Consider the following 25869-nt stretch of genomic DNA (forward strand, 5'->3'; position numbering starts at 1 on the left):
TTAGAAATGACATATTAGTAATGCTTGCCATCCTAACACTCATACTCATAGGGCACAAAATATGGTATGATGAAGGTTCTGGATGAAAGAAGACTTACTAGTCTAACCAATAATGAAGAGCTGACCAAGTTCCTTTATATTGGGGGAAAAATCATACAGCCCACAAAAATCATGTTGACTCAGTCACTTATGACCTAGGCTTATGTGGGCAAGATACATAGATACTGAGATATTTTTCTCTAAGTTATTTAACATTGTGTTAAGTAGACAAGTCTAAAACACAAAAGGAATAAAGTCACTCCAAAGAAGTACATTTTACCATGTGAGTTCACAGAAGGGTGAACACACCCCATTGGAAGAATTTAGAGAAGGCTTCATGCCATTCAGAAACATTACTTCAGTTGGGCCTAGATGTCATTCCCTCACAAGAAATAGGTTTAGTACTTGCACATATATTTGAGAAAAATGGAATAGTGAAGTCTGATTTAATAGAAAAAGAATGGACTTTTAGAGCTGAATTGAAATTCTAGCTCCCATGTTCCACCTGTGTCACTTTGGGCAAGTCAGGGATGTTCAGGCCATTATAATGTACTCGTGATGTTTAAATGAGGAAGTATATGCAAGATTTTTATCAAAATATTTGACACATAGTGGTTTAGTAAGTAACCTTTCCCTCCTTTCCCCTACTTTATGTCAAAAATTGATGGAGGATATGCTGGAAAATTGAATTTAAATAAAAATTTTTTTAAAAATTAATGGAAGAAAAGACTAAAAGGTAATTTGGAATCAGAGCAACGGATGCCAGGATAAGCAGTTTGAACTACATCATCAAATGGTTTGGAATTGACACTGAGAGCTAGATAAGTCTGGCAGCATTGCCCATAATCGATTTTTAGGGATGATACGGGCATGGTAATTGGTCAATGGGGGCTATTATAATCCAAGCAAGATTTGTACATCTCAGAGTACAGTAGTCCCCCCACCACTCCCTTACCTATGGCTTCATATTCTGCAGTTTCGGTTTTGTGAGATCAACTGCTGTTCAGAAGCAGATGATCCTCCTGACGTATCATCAAAAGATCAATAGTAGCCTGATAGTGTATCGTAATGCCTGCCATTCATCTCACTTCATCTTATGTAGGCATTTTGTCATCTCACATCACAAGAAGTGTAGGTATAGTACACTAAGGCATTTTGAGAGAGAGCACATCGCGTAATTTTTATTACCATATGTTATATTTGTTTTATTATTGTTAATTTTTTACTGTTTATTTCTTATTGTTAATATATTAAACTTTATCATAAGTGTGTGTGTATATATATATATATATATATATATATATATATATATATATGAAAAAACATAGTATATACCCTCTGCAGAGAGTTTGGTTTGGTTTGGTACTCTCTGCAGTTTCAGGCATCCGCTTGGGAGTGTTGGAACATAAAGGGGCTGCAGATAAAAGGGCTACTATACAATGAAAAAGAGTTGAATTCAGTGAGAGCAGGAAAAATGGAGGAATAGGAGAGAGATTTTTCCAAGGAGATTTCAGGGGAATTGAAACTAATAGGTTATGAAAGTCAGAGGAGCTAGATATGGTTCAGATTACAAACGAGGGCTGCTGAAAAAATGGCATTCCCACATGCAAAAGTAGGGAAATTAAAATAGCTGGTTTTAGAAGGAAGAAGAGAGGTACCTTGTTTTTGTTGTTTTACTAAAATTCTATTTTACTTGCCAAGTGCTTGGGACAGACCTTTGGAGCTGTGCTATCTAGGTTTGAACACTAGCTCCACCACTTGGCTCCACTTGGGCTCTACTCCGTCTCATTGTGCCTCAAAATTTCCATATCTGTAAAAGGGGCAAAATAAAAATAGCTGCCTCATAGAGCCATAGAGGGAACACGATTTAATAGACATAAAGCACTTGAAACAGTGATAGGCAGATAGTATTTTGAATCATGATGGTGACGATGGTAGTAGTATTTTGAATGATGATTGTGATGTCTACCTTTATATCTTACTCTGTGGGCTCATTTATCCCATTAGGGAATAGACTGGCTTGTGATTATATTGTCTTTTGTGTGTGTGTGTTTTTAAAGATTTTATTTATTTATTCATGAGAGACAGAGAGAGGCAGGGACACAGGCAGAGGGAGAAGCAGGCTCCATGCTGGGAACCCGACGCGGCACTCTGCACTTGATCCAGGGATTGCAGGATCACGCCCTGGGCTGAAGGCGGGGCTAAACCGCTAAGCCACCCAGGCTGCCCTGTCTTTTGTGTTCTTATGATTTTATCATAAATATGTTGCAATGTAACTGTCTTTTTTTCTATTTTATTTTTTATCATACAGTAAAATTTGATATTTTTGGTGTACAGTTCTGTGAATTTTAACACATGTATAGATTTTTTTGATCACCACCAAAATCAGGATACAAAATAGTTCCGTCATGCCCCAAAACTCCTTTGTGCCAACTCTTTATAGTCACACCCTCCCCCATCCCAACCCCTGGCAACCACTGATTTGTTTTCTGTCACTTATGGTTTTGCTTTTTGAGAATATCATATAAATGAAATCATGAAATAACCTTTTGAGACTATTTCTCTTGCAGTCGTAACTAGTATGATACCCTTGAGATTCATCCAAGTTGTTGCATGTACTATGTTTTTATTGCTGAGTAGTATTCCATTGTATGGATGTACCATAGTTTATCTCTTCACTTGTGACGATTATTTGGGTTGTTTCTGGCATTTGGAAGATAGAAGTGCTATAAATTGTCATGTATGTATTTCTCTGCAAACATAAGTTTTCATTTCTCTAGGGCATATACTCAGGAGTGAATTGCTGGACCATAGAGTAAGTGTATGTTAATTGTGTAAGAAACAGGAACTTGGGTGGCTCAGTAGGTTAATAAGCATTTGACTCTGGATTTTAGCTCAGGTCTTGATCTCAGGGTCGTGAGTTCAAGCCGTGCATTGGGCTCTGTGCTGGGCATGGAGCCTATTTTTTAAAAATTGTATAAGAAATGCCAATTTTTTTAGAGCAGCTACACCATTTTGCATCTCCACCAGCATTGCATGAAAGTTCCAAGTGTTTCACATCGTCACCAGCACTTGGTAGTGTTAGTATTTTTTAGTTCAGCTATTCTGATAGGTGTGTAGTAGTATTTCTTTTTTTTTTAAAGATTTATTTATTTATTTATTTATTCATTCATTCATTCATTCATTCATTCATTCAGAGAGAGAGGCAGAGACACAGGCAGAGGGAGAAGCAGGCTCCATGCAGGGAGCCCGATGTGGGACTCGATCCTGGGTCTCCAGGATCACACCCCGGGCTGCAGGCAGAGCTAAACTGCTGCACCACAGGGGCTACCCGTGTAGTAGTATTTCATCATGTTTTTTATTTTCATTTCTCTAATGGTGATGTTGAGCATCTTTTTGTGCACATGTTTGCCACCAGTATATCCTCATTGTTGAAAAGTCTTAAGTCTTTTGCCTGTATTTTAATTGGGTAGTTGTCCTTTTACTGTTGAATTTTGAAAGCTCTTTATCTATTTGGAATACAAGTTTTTTGTCAGATATTTTATTTGCAAACATTTTGTCTAAGTCTGGAGTTTGGCTTTTAATTTTTTTTACAGTATCTTTCTCATTGCAAGTATTTTCAATTTTGATGGAGTCCACTTTGCCAGTTTTTTCTTTTATGTATCTAAAAATTCTTTTCTAAAGACTAGTGGTCTAACCTCAGTCTTGAACTTTTCCCCCTAACTTTTCTAAAACTTACATACATATATAGTCTCTGTTCCATTTTGAGTCAATTTTTTTCTTTAAAGGTTTTATTTATTTGACAGAGCGAGAGAGAGAGAGAGCAAATGCACAAGCAGAGGAAGCAGCAGGGAGAGGGAGAGGAAGAAGCAGGCTCCCTGCTGAGCAAGGAGCTTGATGTGGGGCTTGATCCCAGGATCCTGGGATCATGACCTGTGCCAAAGGCAGATGCTTAACCAACTGAGCCATCCAAGCACCCCATTTTGAGTTAATTTTTATGTGAGGTGTTTTTATGTGTGAGGCTTAGGCCAAGGTTCATATTCTGTATATGGATGTCCAATTGTTTCAACATCACTTTTTGAAATACTCTTTTCTCCACTGAATTGCTTTTGTACCTTTTCAAATCAATTGGCTAATTGATAGATGAAAAGATAAAGATGTGGTACATATACACAATGGAATAATAGCTATAAAAAATAATGAAATCTTTCCAGTTGTGACAACATAGTTGAGCCTAAAGGGTATTATGTGACGTGAAATAAATGAGACAGAGAAAGACAAATACCGTATGATTGCACTTATATGTGGACTTTAAAAAACAAAACAAATGAACAAACAAACAGAAGCAGGTTGATAAATACAGAGAAGAAACTGCTGAGTGCCACAGGGGAGGAAGGTGGGAGGATGGATGAAATAGGTTGTAGGGGATCAAGAGGTACAAACTTCCAGTTATGAAATAAATAGATCATAGGAATACAAGGTATAGCATAGGGAATACAGTAAATAATATTGTGATAACTGTATGGTGACATGGTAACTCCACTTATTTTGGTAAGCATTGCATAATGTGTAGAATTATTACATCACCATGTTGTATGTACACCTGAAACTAAAACAACATTGTATTTCAATTATACTATAATTAAAAAAATATCAAGGGGTGACTGGCTGGTTGAAGAGCGTGTGATCACAGGGTCATGAGTTTGAGCCCCCCATTGAGGGTAGAGATCACTTAAAGATTTTAAAAAATCAGTTTGCCATATTGTGTGGTTCTGTTTCTGAACTCTGTTCTGTTGATGTTTATGCCTGTCCATTCACATTATCACATTGTTTAAGCATTTAAATGTGAAAGATTTAGATTTCCAGTTTTGTAGTTTATGTTTCCAGGAATGCATCCATTTCTTTCAGATTGCCTAATTTGTTGGCATATAGTTGCTTGTAGTATGTTCTTAAAATTGTTTGTATGCCCTTGGTGTTGGTCGTGCCCAGGAATTGCACTATTAGGTATTTACCCCAAAGATAAAAATGTGATCTGAAGGGGCACCTGCTCATAGAAACAATGTCCACAATAGCCGAACTGTGGAAAGAGCAGAGATGTCTATCAACAGATGAATGGATAAAGAAGATGTGCTATATAACACAATGAAATATTACTCAGCCATCAGAAAGGATGAATACTTTACCATTTGCATCAGTGTAGATGGAACGGGAAAGTATTATGCTGAGTGAAATAAGTCAGAGAAAGACAGTTATCAGGTTTCACTCATGTGAAATGTAGGAAACAGCACAAAGGATCATAGGGGAAGGGAGGGAAAAGTGAATGGGAAGAAATCAAAGAGGGAGATAAATCATGAGAGACTCTTAACTATTGTAAATAAACTGAGGGTTGCTGGAGGGGAGGAGGGTGAGGGGATGGAGTAACTGGGTGATGGACGATAAGGAGGGCACATGATGTGATGAGCACTGGGTGTTCTATGCAACTGATGATAAATTGCTGAACACTATATCTGAGATTAATGATGTATACTATATATGAGTTTAAATTAAAGTTTTAGATTTCAGAAAAATTGTGAAGATAGTACATATAATTCCTGTATATCCCCCTCATCCACTTTCCTCTGTTATTAACATCTTTCATTAAATTGGCATGCTTGTTATAATTAATGATACATTATTGACTAAAGCCCAATACTTCATTTAGATTTCTTTAGTTCTTTTTTTTTTTTTTTTGAGAATGCACGTACACACACACGCCACACACGTGATAGGGAAGTCCGGGGAGGGGGCAGAAGGAGAGGGGAGAGAATCTTAAGCAGGCTCCAGGCCCAGAGTGGAGCCCAAGGTGGGGCTTAATCTCACGACCTGAGATGATGACCTGAGCCAAAATCCAGAATCAGAGGCCTAACTTACTGAGCTATCCAGGCACTTCCAGATTTCCTTAGTTTTAACTAACGTCTGATTTCTGCTAGAGGATCCCATTCAGGATACCACATAACAATTAGTTGTCATGTCTCCTTAGTCTTCTCTTGGCTGTCATGGTATCTCAGATTTTTCTTGTTTTCAGTGACCTCGAGGAGTATTGGTCAGGTATTTTGTAAAATGTCCCTCAGTTGGAATTTGTCTGGTATTTTTCTCATAATTAGGGATTATGGATTTGGAGTAGGTACATATAACAGAGATAAAATGCCATTCTCATCACATATTAAATCAAGTATATATACTGTCAACATGACTTATCAAAATTGATGTAAACCCTCATCAACTGACTGAGGTAGAGCTCCTCAAAATTCTTCACTGTAAAGTTACTTTTTTTCTTTTTGCCCCTTTTCATACTGTGCTCTTTAGAAGTAACTTGCTATATGCAGCCTGCACTTAAAGAGTGGAGAGTTATACTCTACTTCCTTGAAGATGAAGTACCTACATAAATTATTTAGAATTTTTCTGCGTAGGAGTTTTGTCTGTTCTCCTCATTTATATATTACTTACATCATTTGTTTTTATCAGTATGGTATGGACTTACAGATATTTCTTCTATACTTTGAGTTGTAGTCCTATATATATATATATATATATATATTTTTTTTTTTTTTTGGCTAAAGGCATGTAAGTTATGCTTTTAAATTAGATGTGATTCCTCAAACCTTATTCTCTTTCAAAATTGTTTTATATATTGTTTCTTTGCCTTTCCATGTAAATTTTAGAGTTAGCTTCTCTGTATCTATAAATAAATCTGTTATTTTGATTTTGGTTGCTTTAAATCTGTACATCAGTTTGCAGAAAATATCAGCTTACTATTTTGAATTTTCTAATCCATAAATATGTTATATTTCTCTATTAGATTTTGATTTTTCTGCATTCATGTTTTGTTAGGTTTATACCTGAGTATTTCATTTTTTTGTGCCACTTAATTTTTTCATTTTTTTTTATTAAAGATTTTGTTTATTTATTAGAGACACAGAGGGGGCAGGGGCAGAGACACAGGCAGAGGGAGAATCAGGCTCCGTGCGGTGAGCCTGATGTGGGACTCGATCCTGGGTCCCCAGGATCACGCCCTGGGCTGAAGGCAGTGTTAAGCCACCGGGGCTGCCCTTTTGTGCCACTTTAAATAGAGTGCCTTTTAAAATTTCATTTTTCAATTGTGCATTGCTAAGGTATGGAAATATTGCTTTCGTTTTGTGGTTCACCTTGTATTTTGTGATGTTCCTAAACTTGTTCTAGCAATTTATTGGAAATGTTTTACATAGGTAATGTCCACTAATGGAACAGTTTTATTTCTTCCTAATCTCTGTGCCTTCTGTTTCCTTTTCATGCCTTATGGAACTGGAGAAAACCTAGTGGTTTTTCTTTTTTTAACATGTTGTTATGATGGTTTATTAGGGTGTTAATAGGGTGGATTATATTGATTTTTTTTGAATATTGAAGCAGCCTTATTACATTTTTAGGATAAACCCCACTTGGTCATTGTTGTTATTCTCTATTTTCCTGGATTATGTTTGCTGATGTTCTGTTGGGGATTTTTGTGTCTTAGTTCATGAAAGATACTGGTTTTTAGTTTTCGTTTTCTTTTTCTGTTCTCTGGTTTTGGTGTCAGAGTAATCCTGGTCTCAAAAGATGAATTAGGAATGTTCTCTTTCTGTTTTCTAAAAGATTTTTGTAGAATTGATGTTATTTTATTTTAAATATTTGGTAGAATTTGCTTGTGAAGTCATTTGGACTTTGAGATTGCTTTTCAATGATATGTAGTTATAGAAATATTCATGTTATCTCTTGGGTGGATTTTGGTAGATTGTGGTTTTGAGAAATTCATTTAATCTAAGTTGTCATATTTATGTGTGTAAAATTTACCATAGTAGTCACCTTACTAACCTTTTAATGCCTATGAGGTTCATAGTGATAGTGTCTGATATTCCAAATATCGGTGACTAGTGTGGTTCCCCCACCTGTTTTGGGGGGCAGTCTTGCTAGATGTTTATCAGTTTTGTTGATCTTCCCGAGAAACAGCTTTTGTCTTTTATTTTATATCTTTTCTGTTTTTAGTTTTATTGGCTTGTGCTGTTTATTATTTCCTCTGAGTATTTTTTTCCTTTTTTCTAGTTTATTAAGTTGAAAGTTTAGATTCTTGATTTCACGTCTTTTCTTTCTTTAAAGATTTTATTTATTTGAGAGAGAGAGAACGAATGAGTGGGAGGAGGGGCAGAGGGAGAAGCAGATTCCCCCCATGGAGCAGAGAGCTTGACATGGCCCTCGATCCCAGGGCCTTGGGACCGTGACCTGAGCCAAAGGCAGACATGTAACCAGCTGAACCACTCAGGCACCCATTTTTTTGTTTTCTAATGTAAGCATTTAGTGCTCTAAATTTCCCCATGCACTGCTTTAGCTGTAACACACAAATTTTGATACATTGTATTTTCATTCTTCTTCAGCCTAGAATGTTTTCTAATTTCTTCTGAGACTTCCTCCTTGTTTCATGGATTATTTAAAAGTTAATTTCCAGGCATTTGGAGATTTTTCTGTTAGTTTTGATATCTATTTCTAGTTTAATTCCATTATGATCAGAGAACATATGTTATATGATATAATTTCCCTTAAATTTATTAAGAGTTGTATTTTGTCCCAGAGCATGGTTTATTTTGGTAATTGTTCCATAGGCACCAGAAAAGAATGCACATTTTGCTGTTTGGAGGATTGTCTTACAGAACGTCAATTCAACACAGTTGATTGATGTTCTGTTCTCTGATACCACTACTGATTCTTGATTAATTATATTACTGAAAGAGCAATGTTGATGTTAATCTTAAATATGATTGTGGAGTTGTCTTTCTTCTTTCAGTTCTATCAATATTTGGTTCATGTGTTTGTTGTTAGGTACATATACATTTAGAATTCTGTCTTCTTGGTGAATTGACCTTTTCATCAGTATGTAGTATCTTTTTTTATTGTGGTAAAAAACACATTAAATTTACTATCTTAGCCATTTTTAAACATATAGTTCAAAAGCATTAATTATTTGCACATTGTTGTGCAACAGAATTATAGAGCTTTTTCATCCTATAAAACAGAAGCGCTGTATCCATTGAACAAGAGCTCCCCTTTGTCCCCTCTTCTCAGTCTCTGGCAACCACCATTCTATTTTCTGTTTGTAAAAATTTGACTACTTTAGACACTTCATATAAGTGGATTTGTGCAATAGTTCTCATTTTGTGACTGCCTTATTTCACTTAGCATAATGTTCTTAAGGTTCATAGTATGTGGCAACTTCTTTTTTTAAGGCTGAATAATACTCTGTGGTATGTGTGTGCCAGATTTTCCTTATCCTATTCATGTGTTGGTGAACGTTGAGGTTCCTTGGACCTCTTGGCTATTGTGAATAATGTTATGTTGAATATAGGTATGCAAATAGACACTCTAGGTTCTTTTCAGTTCTTTTGGATCTATACCCAGAAGTGGGATTGGTACATGGTATGCTAATGCTAATTTTAATTTTTTGAGGAACTGCCATGCTCTTTCCATATTATCTACAACATTTTTTTTAAAGTAAACTGTACCTCTAACATGGGCCTCAAACTCAGGACCCCAAGATCAAATGTTGCATGCTCTATAGACTGAGCTGGACAGCCAGGTGCCTCATATCTCCACCATGTTTTTAAATATAAGTATATAGTGTTGTATTGACATACAGTGTTTTATTAGTTTCCAGTGCATATATAATGGATATTGGGAAATCCACACTTTTATACGTTTCAACACTTCTATAGGTTTTTTAGTGCTTATCAGGATAAATTAATCCCCTTTATCTAATTCACCCATCTCCTACCTACCTCCCCTCTAGCAGCCACCAATTTATTCTCTATATTTAAGAGTCTGGTCTTTTTTTTTTCTTTTTTTGAAAAAGCAATTTTCTTTTTTTAAATTTTTTTTTATTTATGATAGTCACACACACACACACACAGAAAGAGAGAGAGAGAGAGAGAGGCAGAGACATAGGCAGAGGGAGAAGCAGGCTCCATGCACCGGGAGCCCGACTTGGGACTCGATCCCGGGTCTCCAGGATCGCGCCCTGGGCCAAAGGCAGGTGCCAAACCACTGCGCCACCCAGGGATCCCCAAGAGTCTGGTCTTTTTGTCTTTTTTTCTTTCTTTTGTCCATTCTTCATTTGTTTTGTTTCTTAAATTCCACGTATGACTGAAATCATACAGTATTTGTCTTTCTCTGACTTTTTTTTATTATACCTTCTAGGTCCAGCCATATTGTTACAAATGGCAGGATCTCATTCTTTGTTTTATGGCTGAGTAACATTCCAGTGTGTGTGTGTGTGTGTGTGTGTGTGTGTATGTATACACACACCACATCTTCTTTATCCATTCCTCTATCAGTGAGCACCTGAGTTGCTTCCATATATTGACTATTGTAAATAATGCTGCAAGAGCAGATGCATGTGTCTTTTGAAGTAGTGTTTTCATTTTCTTTGGGTAAATATTTTTTGGGAAACCTCCATACTGTTTTCCACAGTGGCTGCCCCAATTTGCATTCCCAGTAAGGATGCACAGTAGTTCCTTTTTCTCTATATCCTTGTCAATACTTGTTATTTAATGTCTTATTGATTTTGGCCATTGAGACTGGTGTAAAGCGACATCTCATTTTGGCTTTAATTGTGTCTGTTGGCCATGTGTATACCAATTTCAGGAAAATATTCAGTTCCCCTGCCCATTTTAAAAATTGGATTATTTGGGGAGTTTTTGGTATTGAATTGCATAAGTTCTTTATGTATTTTGGATATTAACCCCTTATCAGATATATAATTTATAAATATCTTCTCCTTTTTGTTTTGTTGATGATTTCCTTTGCTATACAAAAGGAAACTACCAACTTTTGGTGTAGTTCCAATAGTTTAATTTTGCTTTTGTTACCCTTGCCAGAGAAGACATATTTAGAAAAATGTTTCCATGGCCAATATCAAAGACATTTCTGTCTATGTTTTCTAGGAGTTTTATGGTTTCAGGTGTCACATTTAGGTCTTTAATCCATTTTGAGTTTATTTTTTGTGTATAGTGTAAGAAAGTGGCCCAATTTCATTCTTTTGCATGTAGCTGTCTAGTTTTCCCAGTATCATTTGTTGGAGACTGTCATTTTCTTATTGTATGTTCTTGCCTCCTTTGTTGTAGATCAGTTGACCATAAAAACATGGTTTTATTTCTGGATTCTGTTTCATTGCAGATATCCTCGTGTCTATTTTTGTGCCAGTATAATACTATTTTGATTACTACAGCTATGTAATAGATATTGAAATCTGGGATTGTGATACCTCCAGCTTTGTTACTCTTTTTCAAGATTGCATTGGCTATTAGGGGTCTTTTGTGGTTGCATACAAATTTTAGGATTATGTTAGTTTTGTGAAAACTGTTGGTATTTTGATAGGGATTGCATTAAATCTGTAGATTGCTTTGGGTACTCTGAAAATTTTATTTTATTTATTTATATTTTAAGATTTTATTTATTTATTCATGAGAGACAGAGAAGCAGAGACACAGGCAGAGGGAGAAGCAGGCTCCATGCAGGGAGCCTGTCGTGGGACTCGATCCCGGGACTCCAGGATCACACCCTGGGCCGAAGGCAGGCGCCAAACTGCTGAGCCATCCAGGGATCTCCTACTCTGAACGTTTTAGCAATATCGGCTCTCTCCATGTACCTGGAGTATCTCAGTTTTGTCATCTTTAATTTCTTCCATCAGTTTTTTTTTTTTTTAAATTTTTACTTTATTTATGATAGTCACAGAGAGAGAGAGAGAGGCAGAGACACAGGCAGGGGGAGACGCAGGCTCCATGCACCGGGAGCCCGACGTGGGACTCGATCCCGGGTCTCCAGGATCGCGCCCCGGGCCAAAGGCAGGCGCCAAACCGCTGCGCCACCCAGGGATCCCTCTTCCATCAGTTTTGTACAGTTTTCAAAGCACAGTCATTTACCCTCCTTGTTAACTTTATTCTTAGGTGTTTTATTCCTTTTGGTATAATTGTAAATGGGATTCTTTTCTTAATTTCTTTTTCTGTTATTTCATTATTTATGTATAGAAATGCAACAGGTTTCTGTATATTAATTTTGTAACCTGTAACTTTGATGAATTGATTTATTCTGGTAGTTTTTGATTGAGTTTTTAGGGGTTTCTATGTTGAATATCATGTCATCTACAAATAGTGAAGTTTTACTTGTTTCTTACCAATTTAGATGCCTTTTATTTCTTTTTCATGTCTGATTGCTGTGTTAGGACTTATACTTCTATGTTAAGTTCAAGTGATGAAAGTGGACAGTCTTATTCCTGATCATAGGGGGAAAGTTCTGTTTTTCACCATTGAGTATGATGTTGGCTGTGGATTTTTCATATATGGCCTTTATTACTTTAATGTATGTTCTCTCTAAGCCTACTTTATTGGGAGTCTTCATCATGAATGGATGTTGTACTTTGTCAGATGCTTTTTCTGCATCTACTGAGATGATTATATGAGTTTTATCCTTTCTTGTTGATATGATTGAGTTAAAATGTTAAACTATACTTGCATCCTTGGAATACAGCCCATATGACCATAGTGAATGATATTTTTTTATGTATTGTTAGATTGAGTTTCCTAATATTTTGTTGAGGATTTTGGTGTCTGTGTTCATCAGAAATATTGGCTTGTAGTTTTCTTTTTCTTGTATGTCTTTATCTTTTTTTGGTATTAGTGCAATGCTGGCCTTTTAGAATGAATTTGAAAGCTTTCCTTTCTCTTCTATTTTTTGGAATAGTTTGAGAAGGGTAGGTATTAACTCTTATTTAAAAGTTTGGTAAAAAAAAAAAAAAAAAAAAAGTTTGGTAGAGGGCAGCCCCGGTGGTGCAGCAGTTTAGTGCCGCCTGCCGCTCAGGGTGTGATCCTGGGGACCTGGGGTCGAGTCCCACATCGGGTTCCTTGAAGGGAGCCTGCTTCTCCCTCTGCCTGTGTCTCTGCCTCTCTCTCTCTCTCTCTCTCTGTCTCTCATGAATAAATAAATAAAATCTTAAAAAAAAGTTTGGTAGAAAACTGCTTTGAAGCCATTTGGTCTATTTGTTTTTGGCAAGCTTTTTGATTACTGACTTAATTTCATTGCCAGTAGTCAGTGTTTGCAATTTTCTTTTACTTCCTCAGTTTGTAAGGTTATGTCTCTAGGAATTTATCCATTTCATATAGGTTGTCCAATTTGTTGCGTATAATTTTTCCTAATATTCTCTTATAATCTTTTGAATTTCTGTGGTGTCAGTTGGTTCCCCTTCATTTCTGATTTTGATTCCTTTATTTTGTTGTTGTTGTTTTGATAAGTCTGGCTAAAGATTTATCAATTTTATTGATCTTTTTTTCAAAGAACCAGCTGCTGGTTTGTTTGCTTATTTAGGTTTATTTCACTTCTACTCTAATCATTATTATTGCCTTCCTTTTACTGGCTTTAGGCTTTCTTTGTTCTTGTTTTTCTAGTTCCTTTAGGTGTAAGGTTAGGTTTTTTATTTGTATCTTTCTTGCAGGTAAGCCTGTATTGCTATAGTCTTCCTTCTTAGAACAGTTTTTGTTGCATCCCAAAGATTTTGGAGCATTGTATTTTCATTTTCATTTGACTTTGTTTTTCTAATTTAATAACTAACAACAAAATTGTACCGAGGATGCCTATACAAAACCACACAATAGAGGTTCAGACATCAAGGTGTTTTCTCATGCATAGGCTGAAGGTTTCAGTCTCTGGTATTTGGAATTTAGGCTGCAGTCCTTGTTTTTGGATGGACCACTGGGTATATAACACATACTCAGTCCATGCTTTTAACCAAATAGGAACAGAAGAATGGCCTCTTGACCCAGGTAGCAGTAGATGAATTGTTTAGTTTCATGTGACACATAACTACTGAGGTTTCTCCCAACAATGCAATGCCAGGTGGTGGTGTACTTCTTGTCAAACTCTGTCTTAATATGGAGTTCCCTATATTTTTTTCTTTCCCTATATTTCTTCAACATCTGAGTAGCGCTTCACTGAGAGTCTTGTTGCATCTCATCTGACATACTGGCACTTTTGATTACAGATTTTCAGTAGCACATGGTTATGGAGGAGCAGGGCCCCTGGGGAAGAAACTGCAGTATTTTCCTGGGGGATAGGCTGGTGACACTCCACCTGGTGGGAGCTACCGTGCTATTGAAGCCATGACATTTAAGGAGCTGTATGCCAGCTGCTGCTGTCTAGTCTGTTTCTATATATTTTGTGACTTCCTCTTTGATTTCTAGGTTAGCCTATTCATTGTTCCACTGTTTTGGGATGGAATGTTCTGAATACTTCTGAATGTTTGGAGATGGAATGTTCTGAATACATGTATTTGATCCAGTGTGTCATTCAAAGCCACTGTTGCTGTGTTGATTTTTGTCTGACTGATCTATCCATTAATATAAGTGAGGGTGTTAAAGTTCCCTACTATTATTGTATTACTGAAATTCTTTTCTTTATTTATGTTAATACTTTATGTATTTAAGTGTTTTTATGTTGGGTAAATATTTATAATTTTTAATAATCCTCTTGTTGGAATGTGCCCTTTATCGTTATGTAATTTTCTTTGTCTCTTGTCACAGTCTTTGTTTTAAAGTTTATTTTGTTCAATATAAATATTGCTACCCCAGCTTTGTTTTCTTTTTTAAAAAATTTTCTATTTAAATTCAACTTAACTAACATATAGTGTATTATTAGTTTCAGGGGTAGAATTTAGAGATTCCTCAGTTGCGTATAATAAACACCCAATACTCATTCCATCAGGTGCTCTCCTCAATGCCCATTCCCCCCACACATCTCCCCTCCAGCAACCCTCAGTTTGTTTCCTATAGTTCAGAGTCTCTTCTGGTTTGTCTCCCTCTGTTTTCATCTTATTTTATTTTTCCTTCCCTTCCCCTATGTTCATCAGTTTTGTATCTTAAATTCCAAATATAAATTGAATCAAATGGTATTTGTCTTTCTCTGACTTATTTCTTTTAACATAGTACCCTCTAGTTCCATCCACCTCATTGCAAATGGCAAGATTTTGTTCTTTTTTTATGGCTTAGTAATATTGCATTGTGTGTGTGTGTGTGTGTGTGTATGTATACCACATTTTCTTTATCCATTCATCTGCTGTTGGGCATCTGGACTCTTTCCATATTTTGGCTATTGTGGACATTCCCAGCTCTATTTTCACTTCCATTTGTATGATAAATGTTTTTTATCCCTTCACTTTCAACCTGCATGTATTTTTAGATCTGAAGTGAGTTTTTTGTAGGTGATGTATAATTGGATCTTGCTTTTATATCCATTCAGTCACCCTCTGTCTTTTGATTACAGCATTTAGTTCATTTATATTCAAGATAATTATTGGTAGATATGTACTTATTGCCATTCTGTTACTTACTTTATGGTTGTTTTTGTAGTTATTCTGTATTCTTCTTTCCGTCCTTGTTGTTTGATGGCTTTCTTTAATGATATGCCTGGGGATTCCTTTTTTGTGTATTTTTAAATATCGATTATGGGTTTTTGATTTGTGATTATTTTGTGATTATTAGGTTCATATATAATATATTATGCACATATTAGTCTATATTAAGCTGATGGTTGCTTACTTTGAGCCCATTCTAAAAGCACTAAATCTTTATTCCCCATACTTTATGTATATAATACTTTACATCCTTTTGTTTTGTGAATCCCTTGGCTGACTTTTATAGAAATAATTGATTTTACTAATTTTGTGCTTTAATATCTGTACTGGTTTTTTTTTTAAAGATTTTATTTATTTATTCATAGACACAGAGAGAGGGGCAGAGACACATACAGAGGGAGAAGCAGGCTCCACGCAGGGGAGCCCGATGTGGGACTCGATCCCGGGTCTCCAGGATCACACCCCAGGCTGCAGGCGGTGACAAACCACTGTGCCACCGGGGCTGCCCTGTACTGGTTTTTATAACTGATTGATCTAGTACTTTTGTTATGTTTGTATTTACCTGTGAATTTTTTTTCCTTTCCTAATTTCTTACTCTTGATTATAGTTTTTCCTTTCTACTCAAAGAATTCCCTTAACTTTTGTTGGTGTGGGAAACTCTCTCTCTCTCCTTCTATTCTGAATGATAGTCTTGCTGGGTAGAGTATTCTTGTTTGCAGGTTTTTCTATTTTCAGCACTTTGACTATATCATGTCACTCCCTTGTGGCCTGCAGTGTTCTGCTGAAAACTCAGCTGATAGCCCTCTGGGGTTTCCCTTGTACACAAGTTATTGTTTTCTCTTGCTGTTTTTAAAATTCTCTCTTTTTCACTACTTTTTTGCCACTTTAATTGTTATGTATTATGGTGTAGACCTCCTTGGGGTGATTTTCTTCGGAGTTCCCTGTGCTTCCTAGATGTGGTGTCTCTTTCTTTCCCCAGATTTGGGATGTTTTCAGCTATTCTTTCTTCAAATACGGTTTCCCTTTTCTCTCTCTTCTCTTTCTGGGCTTTTCTCTCTCTTCTCTTTCTGGGATCACTATATGTGAGTGTTATTACACTTGATGATGTCAGTTCCCATAACCTACTCTAATTTTTTTCTCACTTTTCTTTTTTTCTGTTCAACTTCGTTGTTTTACTCCCAGTTTGCTTATCCATTCTTCTGCCTTTTCTAGTTTGGTATTGATTCCTTCTAGTATACACAATTTTAATTTCAGATATTGAGTTCTCCATCTCTGATTGGTTCTTTTTATCTTTTCTGTCTCTTTGTGACAGTCTCACTGAGGTCTTTCACTATTTTCTCAAGTTCTGTAAGTATCTTTATGACCATTACCTTGAATTCTTTATTAGGTGTATTGCTTATCTCCATTTCATTTAGCTCTTGTCCTATGATTTGTCCTGTTCTTTCTTTTAGAACCTATTCCTCTGTCTCCTCATTTTATTTAACTCTGTGTATTTGTTTCCATGTATTAGGAAAGTCAGCTAAATCTCCTGTTCTTGAATGTGTGGTTTTATGAAGAAGAGATCCAGTAGTGCGCTATAGTACAGCATCTCTGTTCACCAGAAATAGGCACTTCAGGGGTGTCTTTTATGTTTGTCGCATGCACCCTCCTATGTGTGTTGTAGCTGAGCAGTGTTTGCCTTAAGTTCAGTTGGTTGGAATGACCCAGTTTATCTACTCTTCGCAGGGTTTGGTCCCTGTCCTTTTAAGTGGCTGATCTGGGGCCACTGTGGGCTTGTAGCTGGGTGGTGTTAGCAGTCAGACTAGATGCTGTCTTCAGCTTGTGTGGTGCAGCTGTGGTAACACTGAACTGCAGGATGCTTTCCCTGCAGTGTCCCCCTAGAGGCTTTTGTTGGTTGGTAGGCCTGCAATCAGACCAGGTGCCTGCCCCCAGTAAGTCTTATGAGGCTGCAGTTGCACTGGTGTATGTGGTTAGCTTCCCCTCTCCCTGGTGCAGGAGTCACTTTGGAGTGATGCCATTCTCCAACTGGGCTGCTTGTAGAATGTGTTGCAGCAGGAGCTGCTTTGGAGGGATGCTGGTCAAGCGAGACAGGGTTGGATGGGGGCAGATCTGCAGGAGAATGCAGAGTCAGGGCATGTGGTGTTAGCAAGCTAGATGGAGTTTGTACCCAGAAGTGTCCAGTTCTCTAGGCTTGGGGGGAGGAGAAATGGCATCTGCCAGCTCTTTTGTTCTTAAAGAAGTCTCCTAAAGATCTTTGCCTCTTCAGCATATTCTGAGATTATATAACTCTTCTTCCTGCAAACCACAGATGCTTTTCAAATTGCTGTTTTTATGCTGGGTCTTTCAGGGCAAGGACTTGGTTTCCTATCACCTTCTGGCTCTCCCAGAGCCAGGCTTGCTGATTTTAAGTACTTTGAGTTAAGCCCTACACTGACTGTAAAAACTCATGAAATTAATCTTTACTGGTTTTCAAAGCCAGCTGCTCTAGGGATTTTGTCTCCAGTGCAAATGTTGATACGGGTTGCTCCTCTCTATTTTCTGTGCTTGTGGTACCCCTTCCATTTGTGGTTAGTCTTGCCAGGAGTTTGTTTGCTGACCATGTCTTTGTTCCTCTTACTCTGTTTTATGTGGCCTCTTCTTCATGAGTAACTCTGGAAAGTTTGTTCTGCCAGTCTTTGTGTCATTTTCTAAAGTTAATTCATCTGCTGTGGCTTTCTAGGTATGTCTGTGAGACAAAGTGAGCTTAGGATCCTTCTAATCTCCTTTCTTCATCCTGCACCTCACATCTGCACCATTTTAGTATTCCTAGCAACAGTGCATAAGGTTCCAATTTTTCCACATCCTTATGCACTAAATAACACTTGTTATTTTCTAAATTTTTTTACTGTGGTCATCCTAATGGTTGTGAGGTCTTGATTTGCTTATTCTGAAATATCTTTTCATGTGTTCATTGGTCATTTTTTATTTCTTTGGAGAAATATCTATTCAAGTCCTTTGCCTATTTTTAAATTGAATTGTTTGATTTTTTTTGTTGTTGTTGTTATTCTGAGTCGAAGGACTTGTTTATTCTGGGTATTAACCTCTTATGTATATATGACTTTCTTATGTATATATGACTTGCAAATATTTTCTTCCTTTCTGTGGGTTGCCTTTTCACTGTGTTGTTTCCTATGCTGCACAGAAGTTTTAAAGTTTGATATAGTCCCATTTGTCTGTTTTTTTTTTTTTTTTCTTTTGTTGTCTGTGCTTTTGGTGTTATAGCCAAGCAGTCATGGCACATTCAGTGTTATGAAGCATTTCCTCTGTGTTTTTTCTAGGAGTTTTATAGTTTCAGACATCAATGTTCCTAAGATTTATAGGTTTGTAGTTTTCACATACAGGGTAATGCTGGCCTGATAGAATGAGTTAAGATGTTTTCTGACCTCTTCAATTTTGGGGGAAAAGTTTGGAAGGAATAATATTAGTTATTCTTTATATTGTAGAATTCATTAGTGAAGCCATTAAATTTAGTTCTTTAATTTGTTGGGAGATTTTTGATTATTGATTCAGTCTTCTTAATAGTTATAAGTCTATTTAGATTTTCTATTTGTGTATGATTTAGGTTTTGTTTCCTAGGAACTTGTCCATCTCATGCACAATTTATGGATGTACAGTTGTTCATAGTATTCTCATGACTTTTTTTTAGTTTTACAGAGTCAGAAGTAATGTTCCTTACTTTCATTTCTGATTTTATTAATTTGAGCATTCTCTCTTTGTCTTAGTTGATTTAGCTGAAGTGTTGTCAATTGTGTTGATCTCTTCAAAGAACCAACTTTTGGTTTGTTTTCCACTATCATGTATCTATTTTCTATTTCATTTATCTCTGTTCCAATGTTAATTTCATTTCTTCTGCTAACTTTGGGTTTAGTTTTCCTTTTTTAGTTAAGTTGTAAAGCTAAATTGTTCATTTGAGATTTCTAAAAATATGTCAATAGCCATAAGTTTCCTCCTTAGCACTGCTTTCACTATGGCGCCTATCAGTTTTGGTATGTTGTGTTTTTGTTTTCATTTGCTAAGTATTTTCTATTAATTCCTTGTGATTTCTTCTTTGATTCATTGGTAGTTTTAAAAGTGTGTTAATTTTTCCAGTTCTGCCAATTTTCCATTTTTCTTTTGTCATGATGTCTAAGTTCATCCTGTTGTAGTTAGAGAAGATAGTTGGTACGCAGTTTATCTTTTTATTTAAACCTGTGAGACTTAATTTGTGGCCTACCAGTGATTCATTCTGGAAAGCATCCCATGTGCACTTGAGAAGGGTATGTGTTGTGTTGGGTAGAGCATTGTGGTTTTTTTGTTTTGTTTTGTTTTGTTTTTGTTTTTGTTTTATGTCTTCGATCTAATGGGTTTATTGTGTTATGTGTCCTCTGCTTTTTCTGTGGTTATTCTATCCATTAGTGTGAATGGAGTATTGGAGTCTTCAGTTATTATTCTGGAACTATTTATTTGTCACTTCAATTCTATTAGTTTTTACTTCAAGTATTTTCATTATTTGTCATTATATGTATGATCATTGTAATCGTCTTTTCTTATTCTATTGATCCTTTGTTAATATATTTCTCTTTGTTTCTTATAACGTTTTCAGACTCCAGGTCTTTTTTTAATCTGGTATTAGTATAGCTATATTTGCCCTCTTTTGGTTCCTGTTTGCATGGAGTATTTTTTTTTCTATCCTTTCCATTTTAACTTGTGTATCTTTATACAATTAGCAATTATTAAATTTTGAATTAAAATTTTTTAATTTTAATTTTTTATTTATTTTAAATTATTCTCAAGTTGTATAGGAAACAAGATTCGGTGTGCAAATGAAAGTTACAGTAAAGCTGCTTTCACATTAATTACTTTTTCTTCTATGGATGTATTAGTGTATTAAATCTGTAGAAAATAAAATGTGGTTACAAACCAAAACTACAGTAATACCAGATTTTGTAATTACCCATGTATTTACTTTTTTTTCCATGTATTTACTTTTATCAAACTCTATTTTTCCATATGGCTTTGAATTGCTCTTGGGCATTCTTTTATTTAACCTTATAGGACTCGATTTCTTGCAGGTGGTGTCTAATGGTCACAAACTCTCCCAGTTTTTGCTTATCTGGGAATGCCTTAATTCCTTCCTCACTTTTGAAGGACATTATTGCTAGATACAATATTTCTGATTACAGCTTTTGTCTTTCAGTACCTTGAACATATCTGCCCATCCTTGCTGGTTTCTGAAGTTTCTGATTAAAAAAATCTGCGAGTATACCCTTATTGAGGAATCCTCTATCTAACAATTCACTTTTCTTTTGTTGTGTTCAAGATTCTTTTTTATCTTTGGCTTTTGGAAGCTTGTTTATAATGTCTTGGTGTGGTTCTTTTAATTCCTCTTTCATAAAACTTCTTGAATGTTTACATTTATGTTTTACATCAAATCTTGGAAGTTTTCAGTCATTATTCTTTAAATATTCTCTCTTCCCCTTTATCTCTCACTTACTCTTCTAGGATTCCAATAATGTATATTGGTCTATTTGATGTTCCACAGGTCTTTTAGGTTCTACTCATGTTTCTTCAATGTTTTCCACTTGAGAGTCGATAATTTCCATTGTCTTGTCTTTGAGGTTGGTAATTCTTTCTTTTTCCTGTTCAAATCTGTCCTGAGTCCCTCTAGTGAATTTTTCATTTCAGTTATTGTACTTCTCCATTTCAGGAACTCTGTTTGCTCTTTATTTAGTTTTTGTGTTTCTTTTTTTGATAGTATTGATTGTGTGCCTGATTCTACATCTTCCTTTAGTTGAGCATCCTTAAAAGAGTTGTTTTAAAGTTTTCATTTAGTATAAATTCCATTAGTTCCTTTTCAAGACAGTTTGTTGTTTGTTTCTTCCCCCAACACACACCTTGAATATGTTTCATTGTATGCCTTGTGATTTTTGTTGTTGAACACTAGGCATTTGGATCTAATAATGTAGTAATTCTGGAAATCAGTGTCCAGATCTAATTGAATTCTTCTTTAAGTTCTGCTATTTTTTGTTACTTTTTTTCCTCCTCTTTTTGATTGCTTTTAGACCATCTCTGTGCTGAAGACCAGCCTGAGGTATAATTTAAGGTCTTCTCAGGTCTTATTTGAGCATTTCCCTTGGCATGCATTGTCATTTTCTAATTTTCTTTGTTTATACTCTTGTTTTTTGTGTCTTGCTTCTGAAAGGGGGAGGAAAAAACCCCAAAACCAAAAAATGAATGGGAATAAAGGGCACAAGCCTTTTAAATCATCTGGAAGTCACTTCAGCCAAGAGGGAGGGATTTGCAACAGGTAAAGGTGTATTAATAATGGCTATACACCTTTTTCTTTATCTATACCGCTGTGATCAGAAGCAGTAGTCAGCAATCAGCAGAGATCCCTGATATTTGGAGGACTGGGTCCTTTTTGCCCACCCTGAATCCTAAAAATTGTAGCTCCTCCAAGGAACATGCACACAGTTGCTTACTTGCCACCTGACTGAGGATGTGGTGATGGGCAGCTGCTACTGCTTAAATTGACCAAAATTAAACTTCTCAGTCTTTCCCTGGAAGTTGCAAGCCTTTAGCAGGCTCCATAGAATTCCAAAATAGTTACATCAGACAGATTCTGCCAGTGTAATTGTTGCCTATGTGGGGAAGGCAGATTCCTGCTGCTTCTATTCCACCATTTCCCAGAATTTTCAAATTAGTTTTTTTTTTAAAGGTTTTGTTTATTCGTGAGTGACACAGAGAGAGGCAGAGACATAGACAGAGGGGGAGAAGCAAACTCACTGTGGGAAACCTGATACGGGACTCAATCCCAGGACCCTGGGATCATTCCCTGAGCAGAAGGCAGATGCTCAACCACTGAGCCACCCAGATGCCCCTCAAATTAGATTTTAAAGGAGTTCCTTCAGTGGAATAATTAGCTTAGATAACTTATATGACATTTAGCATAAAGTTACAAAGTAACTTGTTCTTCCTTAAGTAATAATTTGTGTGGTCACTTTGCATATGTAGTTTTGGTAAACTATAATTACTAATGATATTTTTTCTTTTGGTGTATTTTTATGTGTTTTACTTATTTTTTAATCTCAGGAAACTGAACAATGGCAATTTGAGTGGATTTTGAAAAATATCTGAAGGTTAGTGGGCAGCATCTCCCTTCTGCCTTCTCCCCACTCTTTACAAAAGAATAAATGGGATGTTTGAGAACAGTGCTGTATTAAAAGAAGAGTGTTGCAAATGGCTTCAGAATCTGTGAATACAAAACAAGCTAGGAATCACTGCACAAAGGGGAAAAGGCAGCACCAGCAAATAAAAAACAGGTCTTCAATTAGTGATGGTGATGGAGAAGACTCCTTTATCTTTGAAGCTAATGAAGCTTGGAAAGATTTTCATGGTTCCCTTCTTCGGTTTTATGAAAATGGAGAACTCTGTGATGTCACACTAAAGGTGAGACTCTCTATTTTTCTTTTTCAACTTCTTTATTGCATTATGAAAAATGAAGGTTTCTAGAACTACACAAGACAAATTTTTGGTGCCATACTTACTTGTTACAGTCAAGATGACTAGTCTCAATCCGTTTTTATTGAAGGTGAAAGGACATAAGCAAAGGTGCTTAGAGGTTAGTATAAGCTAAATTTATTGTACTAATTAAATGGTAATATTCATTATTTCTTGGTAATGTAACTTCTGAGAGTTCTGGAACCTTAAAACAGTAAGTAGTCATTATTAGGGAAATTAATAAATTGTTAACTAGTAAGCTTTTAACTTATGAATTTAGAAATAACTTAGAAAGTTAGGAATTCTTGGTGGTTTATTCAGCTGCACTAGTGTTCTAGTATATATTTCTGTTCCGGTAATTTAATCTCTACTTTAAAACAATTATCTCTTAAGTGAGATTTTCTATACCTAATAGTGAAGTAGAATCTATTTAGACTTGGATGAAAAAGCATAGTAAATTTTAAGTCTATGGTCTATAGAATCATGTTATTCTGCTGTAAAAGACAGTTTTAGTAAAATTGATAAAGTGATAAAGTAGTGTGGAGGAACCCATATTCTAATTGTTCCTCATTACTTGTTTAAGATTCCTTTTTACTATTATATGTCAGTGTGATATTAAAATTTTTTTGATGATTCATATGCATTCATGCAGCATTTTCCACATTTTATGCCATTGTTCTAATTTTCAACCCTAGTGTGAAATTCAGGGACCCACATTAGCTTTGGAAAAAAAAAGTAAAATAGATTATTTTTTAATAAATTAATTTTTTATTGGTGTTCAATTTACCAACATACAGAATAACACCCAGTGCTCATCCCGTCAAGTGCCCCCCTCAGTGCCCGTCACTCATTCACCCCCACCCCCCGCCCTCCTCCCCTTCCACCACCCCTAGTTCATTTCCCAGAGTTAGGAGTCTTTATGTTCTGTCTCCCTTTCTGATATTTCCCACACATTTCTTCTCCCTTCCCTTATATTCCCTTTCACTATTATTTATATTCCCCAAATGAATGAGAACATACACTGTTTGTCCTGTTCCGATTGTAAAATAGATTATTTGAATTCAATTACCATTCAGCATATCAATGTATGAATGGAAAATAATTAAGTAGAGTATTATTCATTTTATAAATTTTATAATTGAATTTTAGAATAATTTGTACAACATAGTAACTTTCTTAAGTAAAAAATAGGGCAAGTGAGAATTAAACTTGTAACTTTATTGTGTAACTTAAGCAATAGATTGAAATAACTCCCACAGAATCAGAGGTTGAAAACTGAAATACTATGTTTTAAACATGATGGAGATCATTTGGGGATGAGACACACTTCATTAATTTAAGGGACTATCATTTTTATTTTTCAACTGTAAAATTAGAGTGATGATTAGGTTTTTGTGAGGAATAAGTGAATTGATATAACTGGAGTCCTTATAGCGTTTGGTATATGAAAGATAACAAATATCAGCTATTTGGATCGTGTTACTATTGTTGTTGTTCCAAGGGTATCAGATACTTCTGCTATGGTATATTCTCTTCCTATTCATTAGAAAGTATTACAACTGAAGTTTTAAACAGATCTATTATTGGATTTGTTTCTTAATTTGAATTCAACATTTCTTCAATGGTCAGAATTTTTTTTAAAAGAGGGAGGGGGAGGAGGAGGGGGAGGGGGAGAGGGAGAGACTCCTGAGCAGGGAGCCTGATGTGGGGCTCAGTCCCTGAACCCCAAAATCATGACCTGAGCCAAAGGCAGATGCTTAACTGACGGAGCCACCCAGGCACCCCCAAGGACACACATTTTAGAAAGACCATTGAGGTGGCTCAGTTGGTGGAGTGTTGTGACTCTTCATATTGGGATTGTAAATTTGAGTTCCATGTTGGGTATAGAGATTACTTAAAAATAAAATCTTTAAAAAAACCCAGCAACTATCCAGATTTATTTTATTGTTTGTATATATGGTCATTAGCCAATTTTTAGATTCCAAAATGAGCACCTATATTACAAATAACAAGTTTATTTAGCATATATTTACTAAGGTCTTACTCTAGTACATGGAGAGTATAAATAAACTTGAAATTTGAATAATATTCTGTTCTTGCCTTCAAGGTATTTGAAATTTAGCCAGAAATAGGCAATATAAAGTTAAAGACAGTAAAATTTAGCGATTATCATTTTTATGTTATTTTTATGGTAGCATAGGAGAGGATTTAATAAATTATGCCTGAGAGGTGATTCAAAAGGCTTCTCATAAGAGATTATTGTCTTTAAGTCATTCCAGGGAGAGGTAAAACTTGTTTATATATTATTTTGTTAGTGAAAACATTTTAAACAGTATATCCAGTAGCAGGTCTAAAATTGTACATGGGGCAAGTTTCTTAGGGGGCAACGATTTGGTTGAATAAAGGTCAGGGGAATTTGTCTTTCAGAGGTATTGCATAGCACTCATAATGCTTAAGTTATATGCTATAGATCAACAAGAGTAACACTTACAAAGATGCTTTTACTCATGCTTTATGTAGTTTGGGGAAATGTAATTATTCTTATTAAAGATCATAGTTAGGGCAGCCCCAGTGGTGCAGCGGTTTAGCGCCGCCTGCAGCCTGGGGTGTGATCCTGGAGACCCGGGATCGAGTCCCACATCGGGCTTCCTGCATGGAGCCTGCTTCTCCCTCTGCCTGTGTCTCTGCCTCTCTCTCGCTCTCTCTGAATGAATAAATAAATAAATCTTAAAAAAACAAAAGATCATTGTTAATTTTACTTGAAGAAGTTAACAGATTATTAGAAGAAGGAAGCTCCCTACACCATCTGTTGATGCTGCCACTGAATATGTTTTATTCATATTATTTGGCTTTTTTTTTTTGAAAGTACGTTT

The 25869-nt window shown here is 35.9% G+C and overlaps 1 protein-coding gene and 1 pseudogene across 3 annotated transcripts in view; one reads left to right on the top strand and one right to left on the bottom strand.

Annotated features, from left to right (window-relative positions):
• Positions 1 to 25869, top strand: part of KLHL8 (kelch like family member 8) — a 73806-nt gene that overhangs the window by 20579 nt on the left and 27358 nt on the right. For 2 of the 3 annotated variants that reach the window (XM_055313028.1, XM_055313030.1), the window contains exon 2: positions 22589 to 22945. In XM_055313028.1, the coding sequence (XP_055169003.1) occupies positions 22736 to 22945 (210 nt within the window). In that variant the 5' untranslated portion in view covers positions 22589 to 22735. Of the gene's footprint in view, positions 1 to 20365; positions 21804 to 22588; positions 22946 to 25869 lie in introns of those variants that run through there. The other variant, XM_055313029.1, reaches the window with a different exon arrangement.
• On the bottom strand, positions 13854 to 14126 carry LOC129501793 (dynein light chain 1, cytoplasmic-like; annotated as a pseudogene).

The sequence above is a fragment of the Nyctereutes procyonoides genome, unplaced genomic scaffold (assembly GCF_905146905.1).
Source record: "Nyctereutes procyonoides isolate TBG_1078 unplaced genomic scaffold, NYPRO_anot_genome, whole genome shotgun sequence".
Lineage (NCBI taxonomy): Eukaryota > Metazoa > Chordata > Mammalia > Carnivora > Canidae > Nyctereutes > Nyctereutes procyonoides.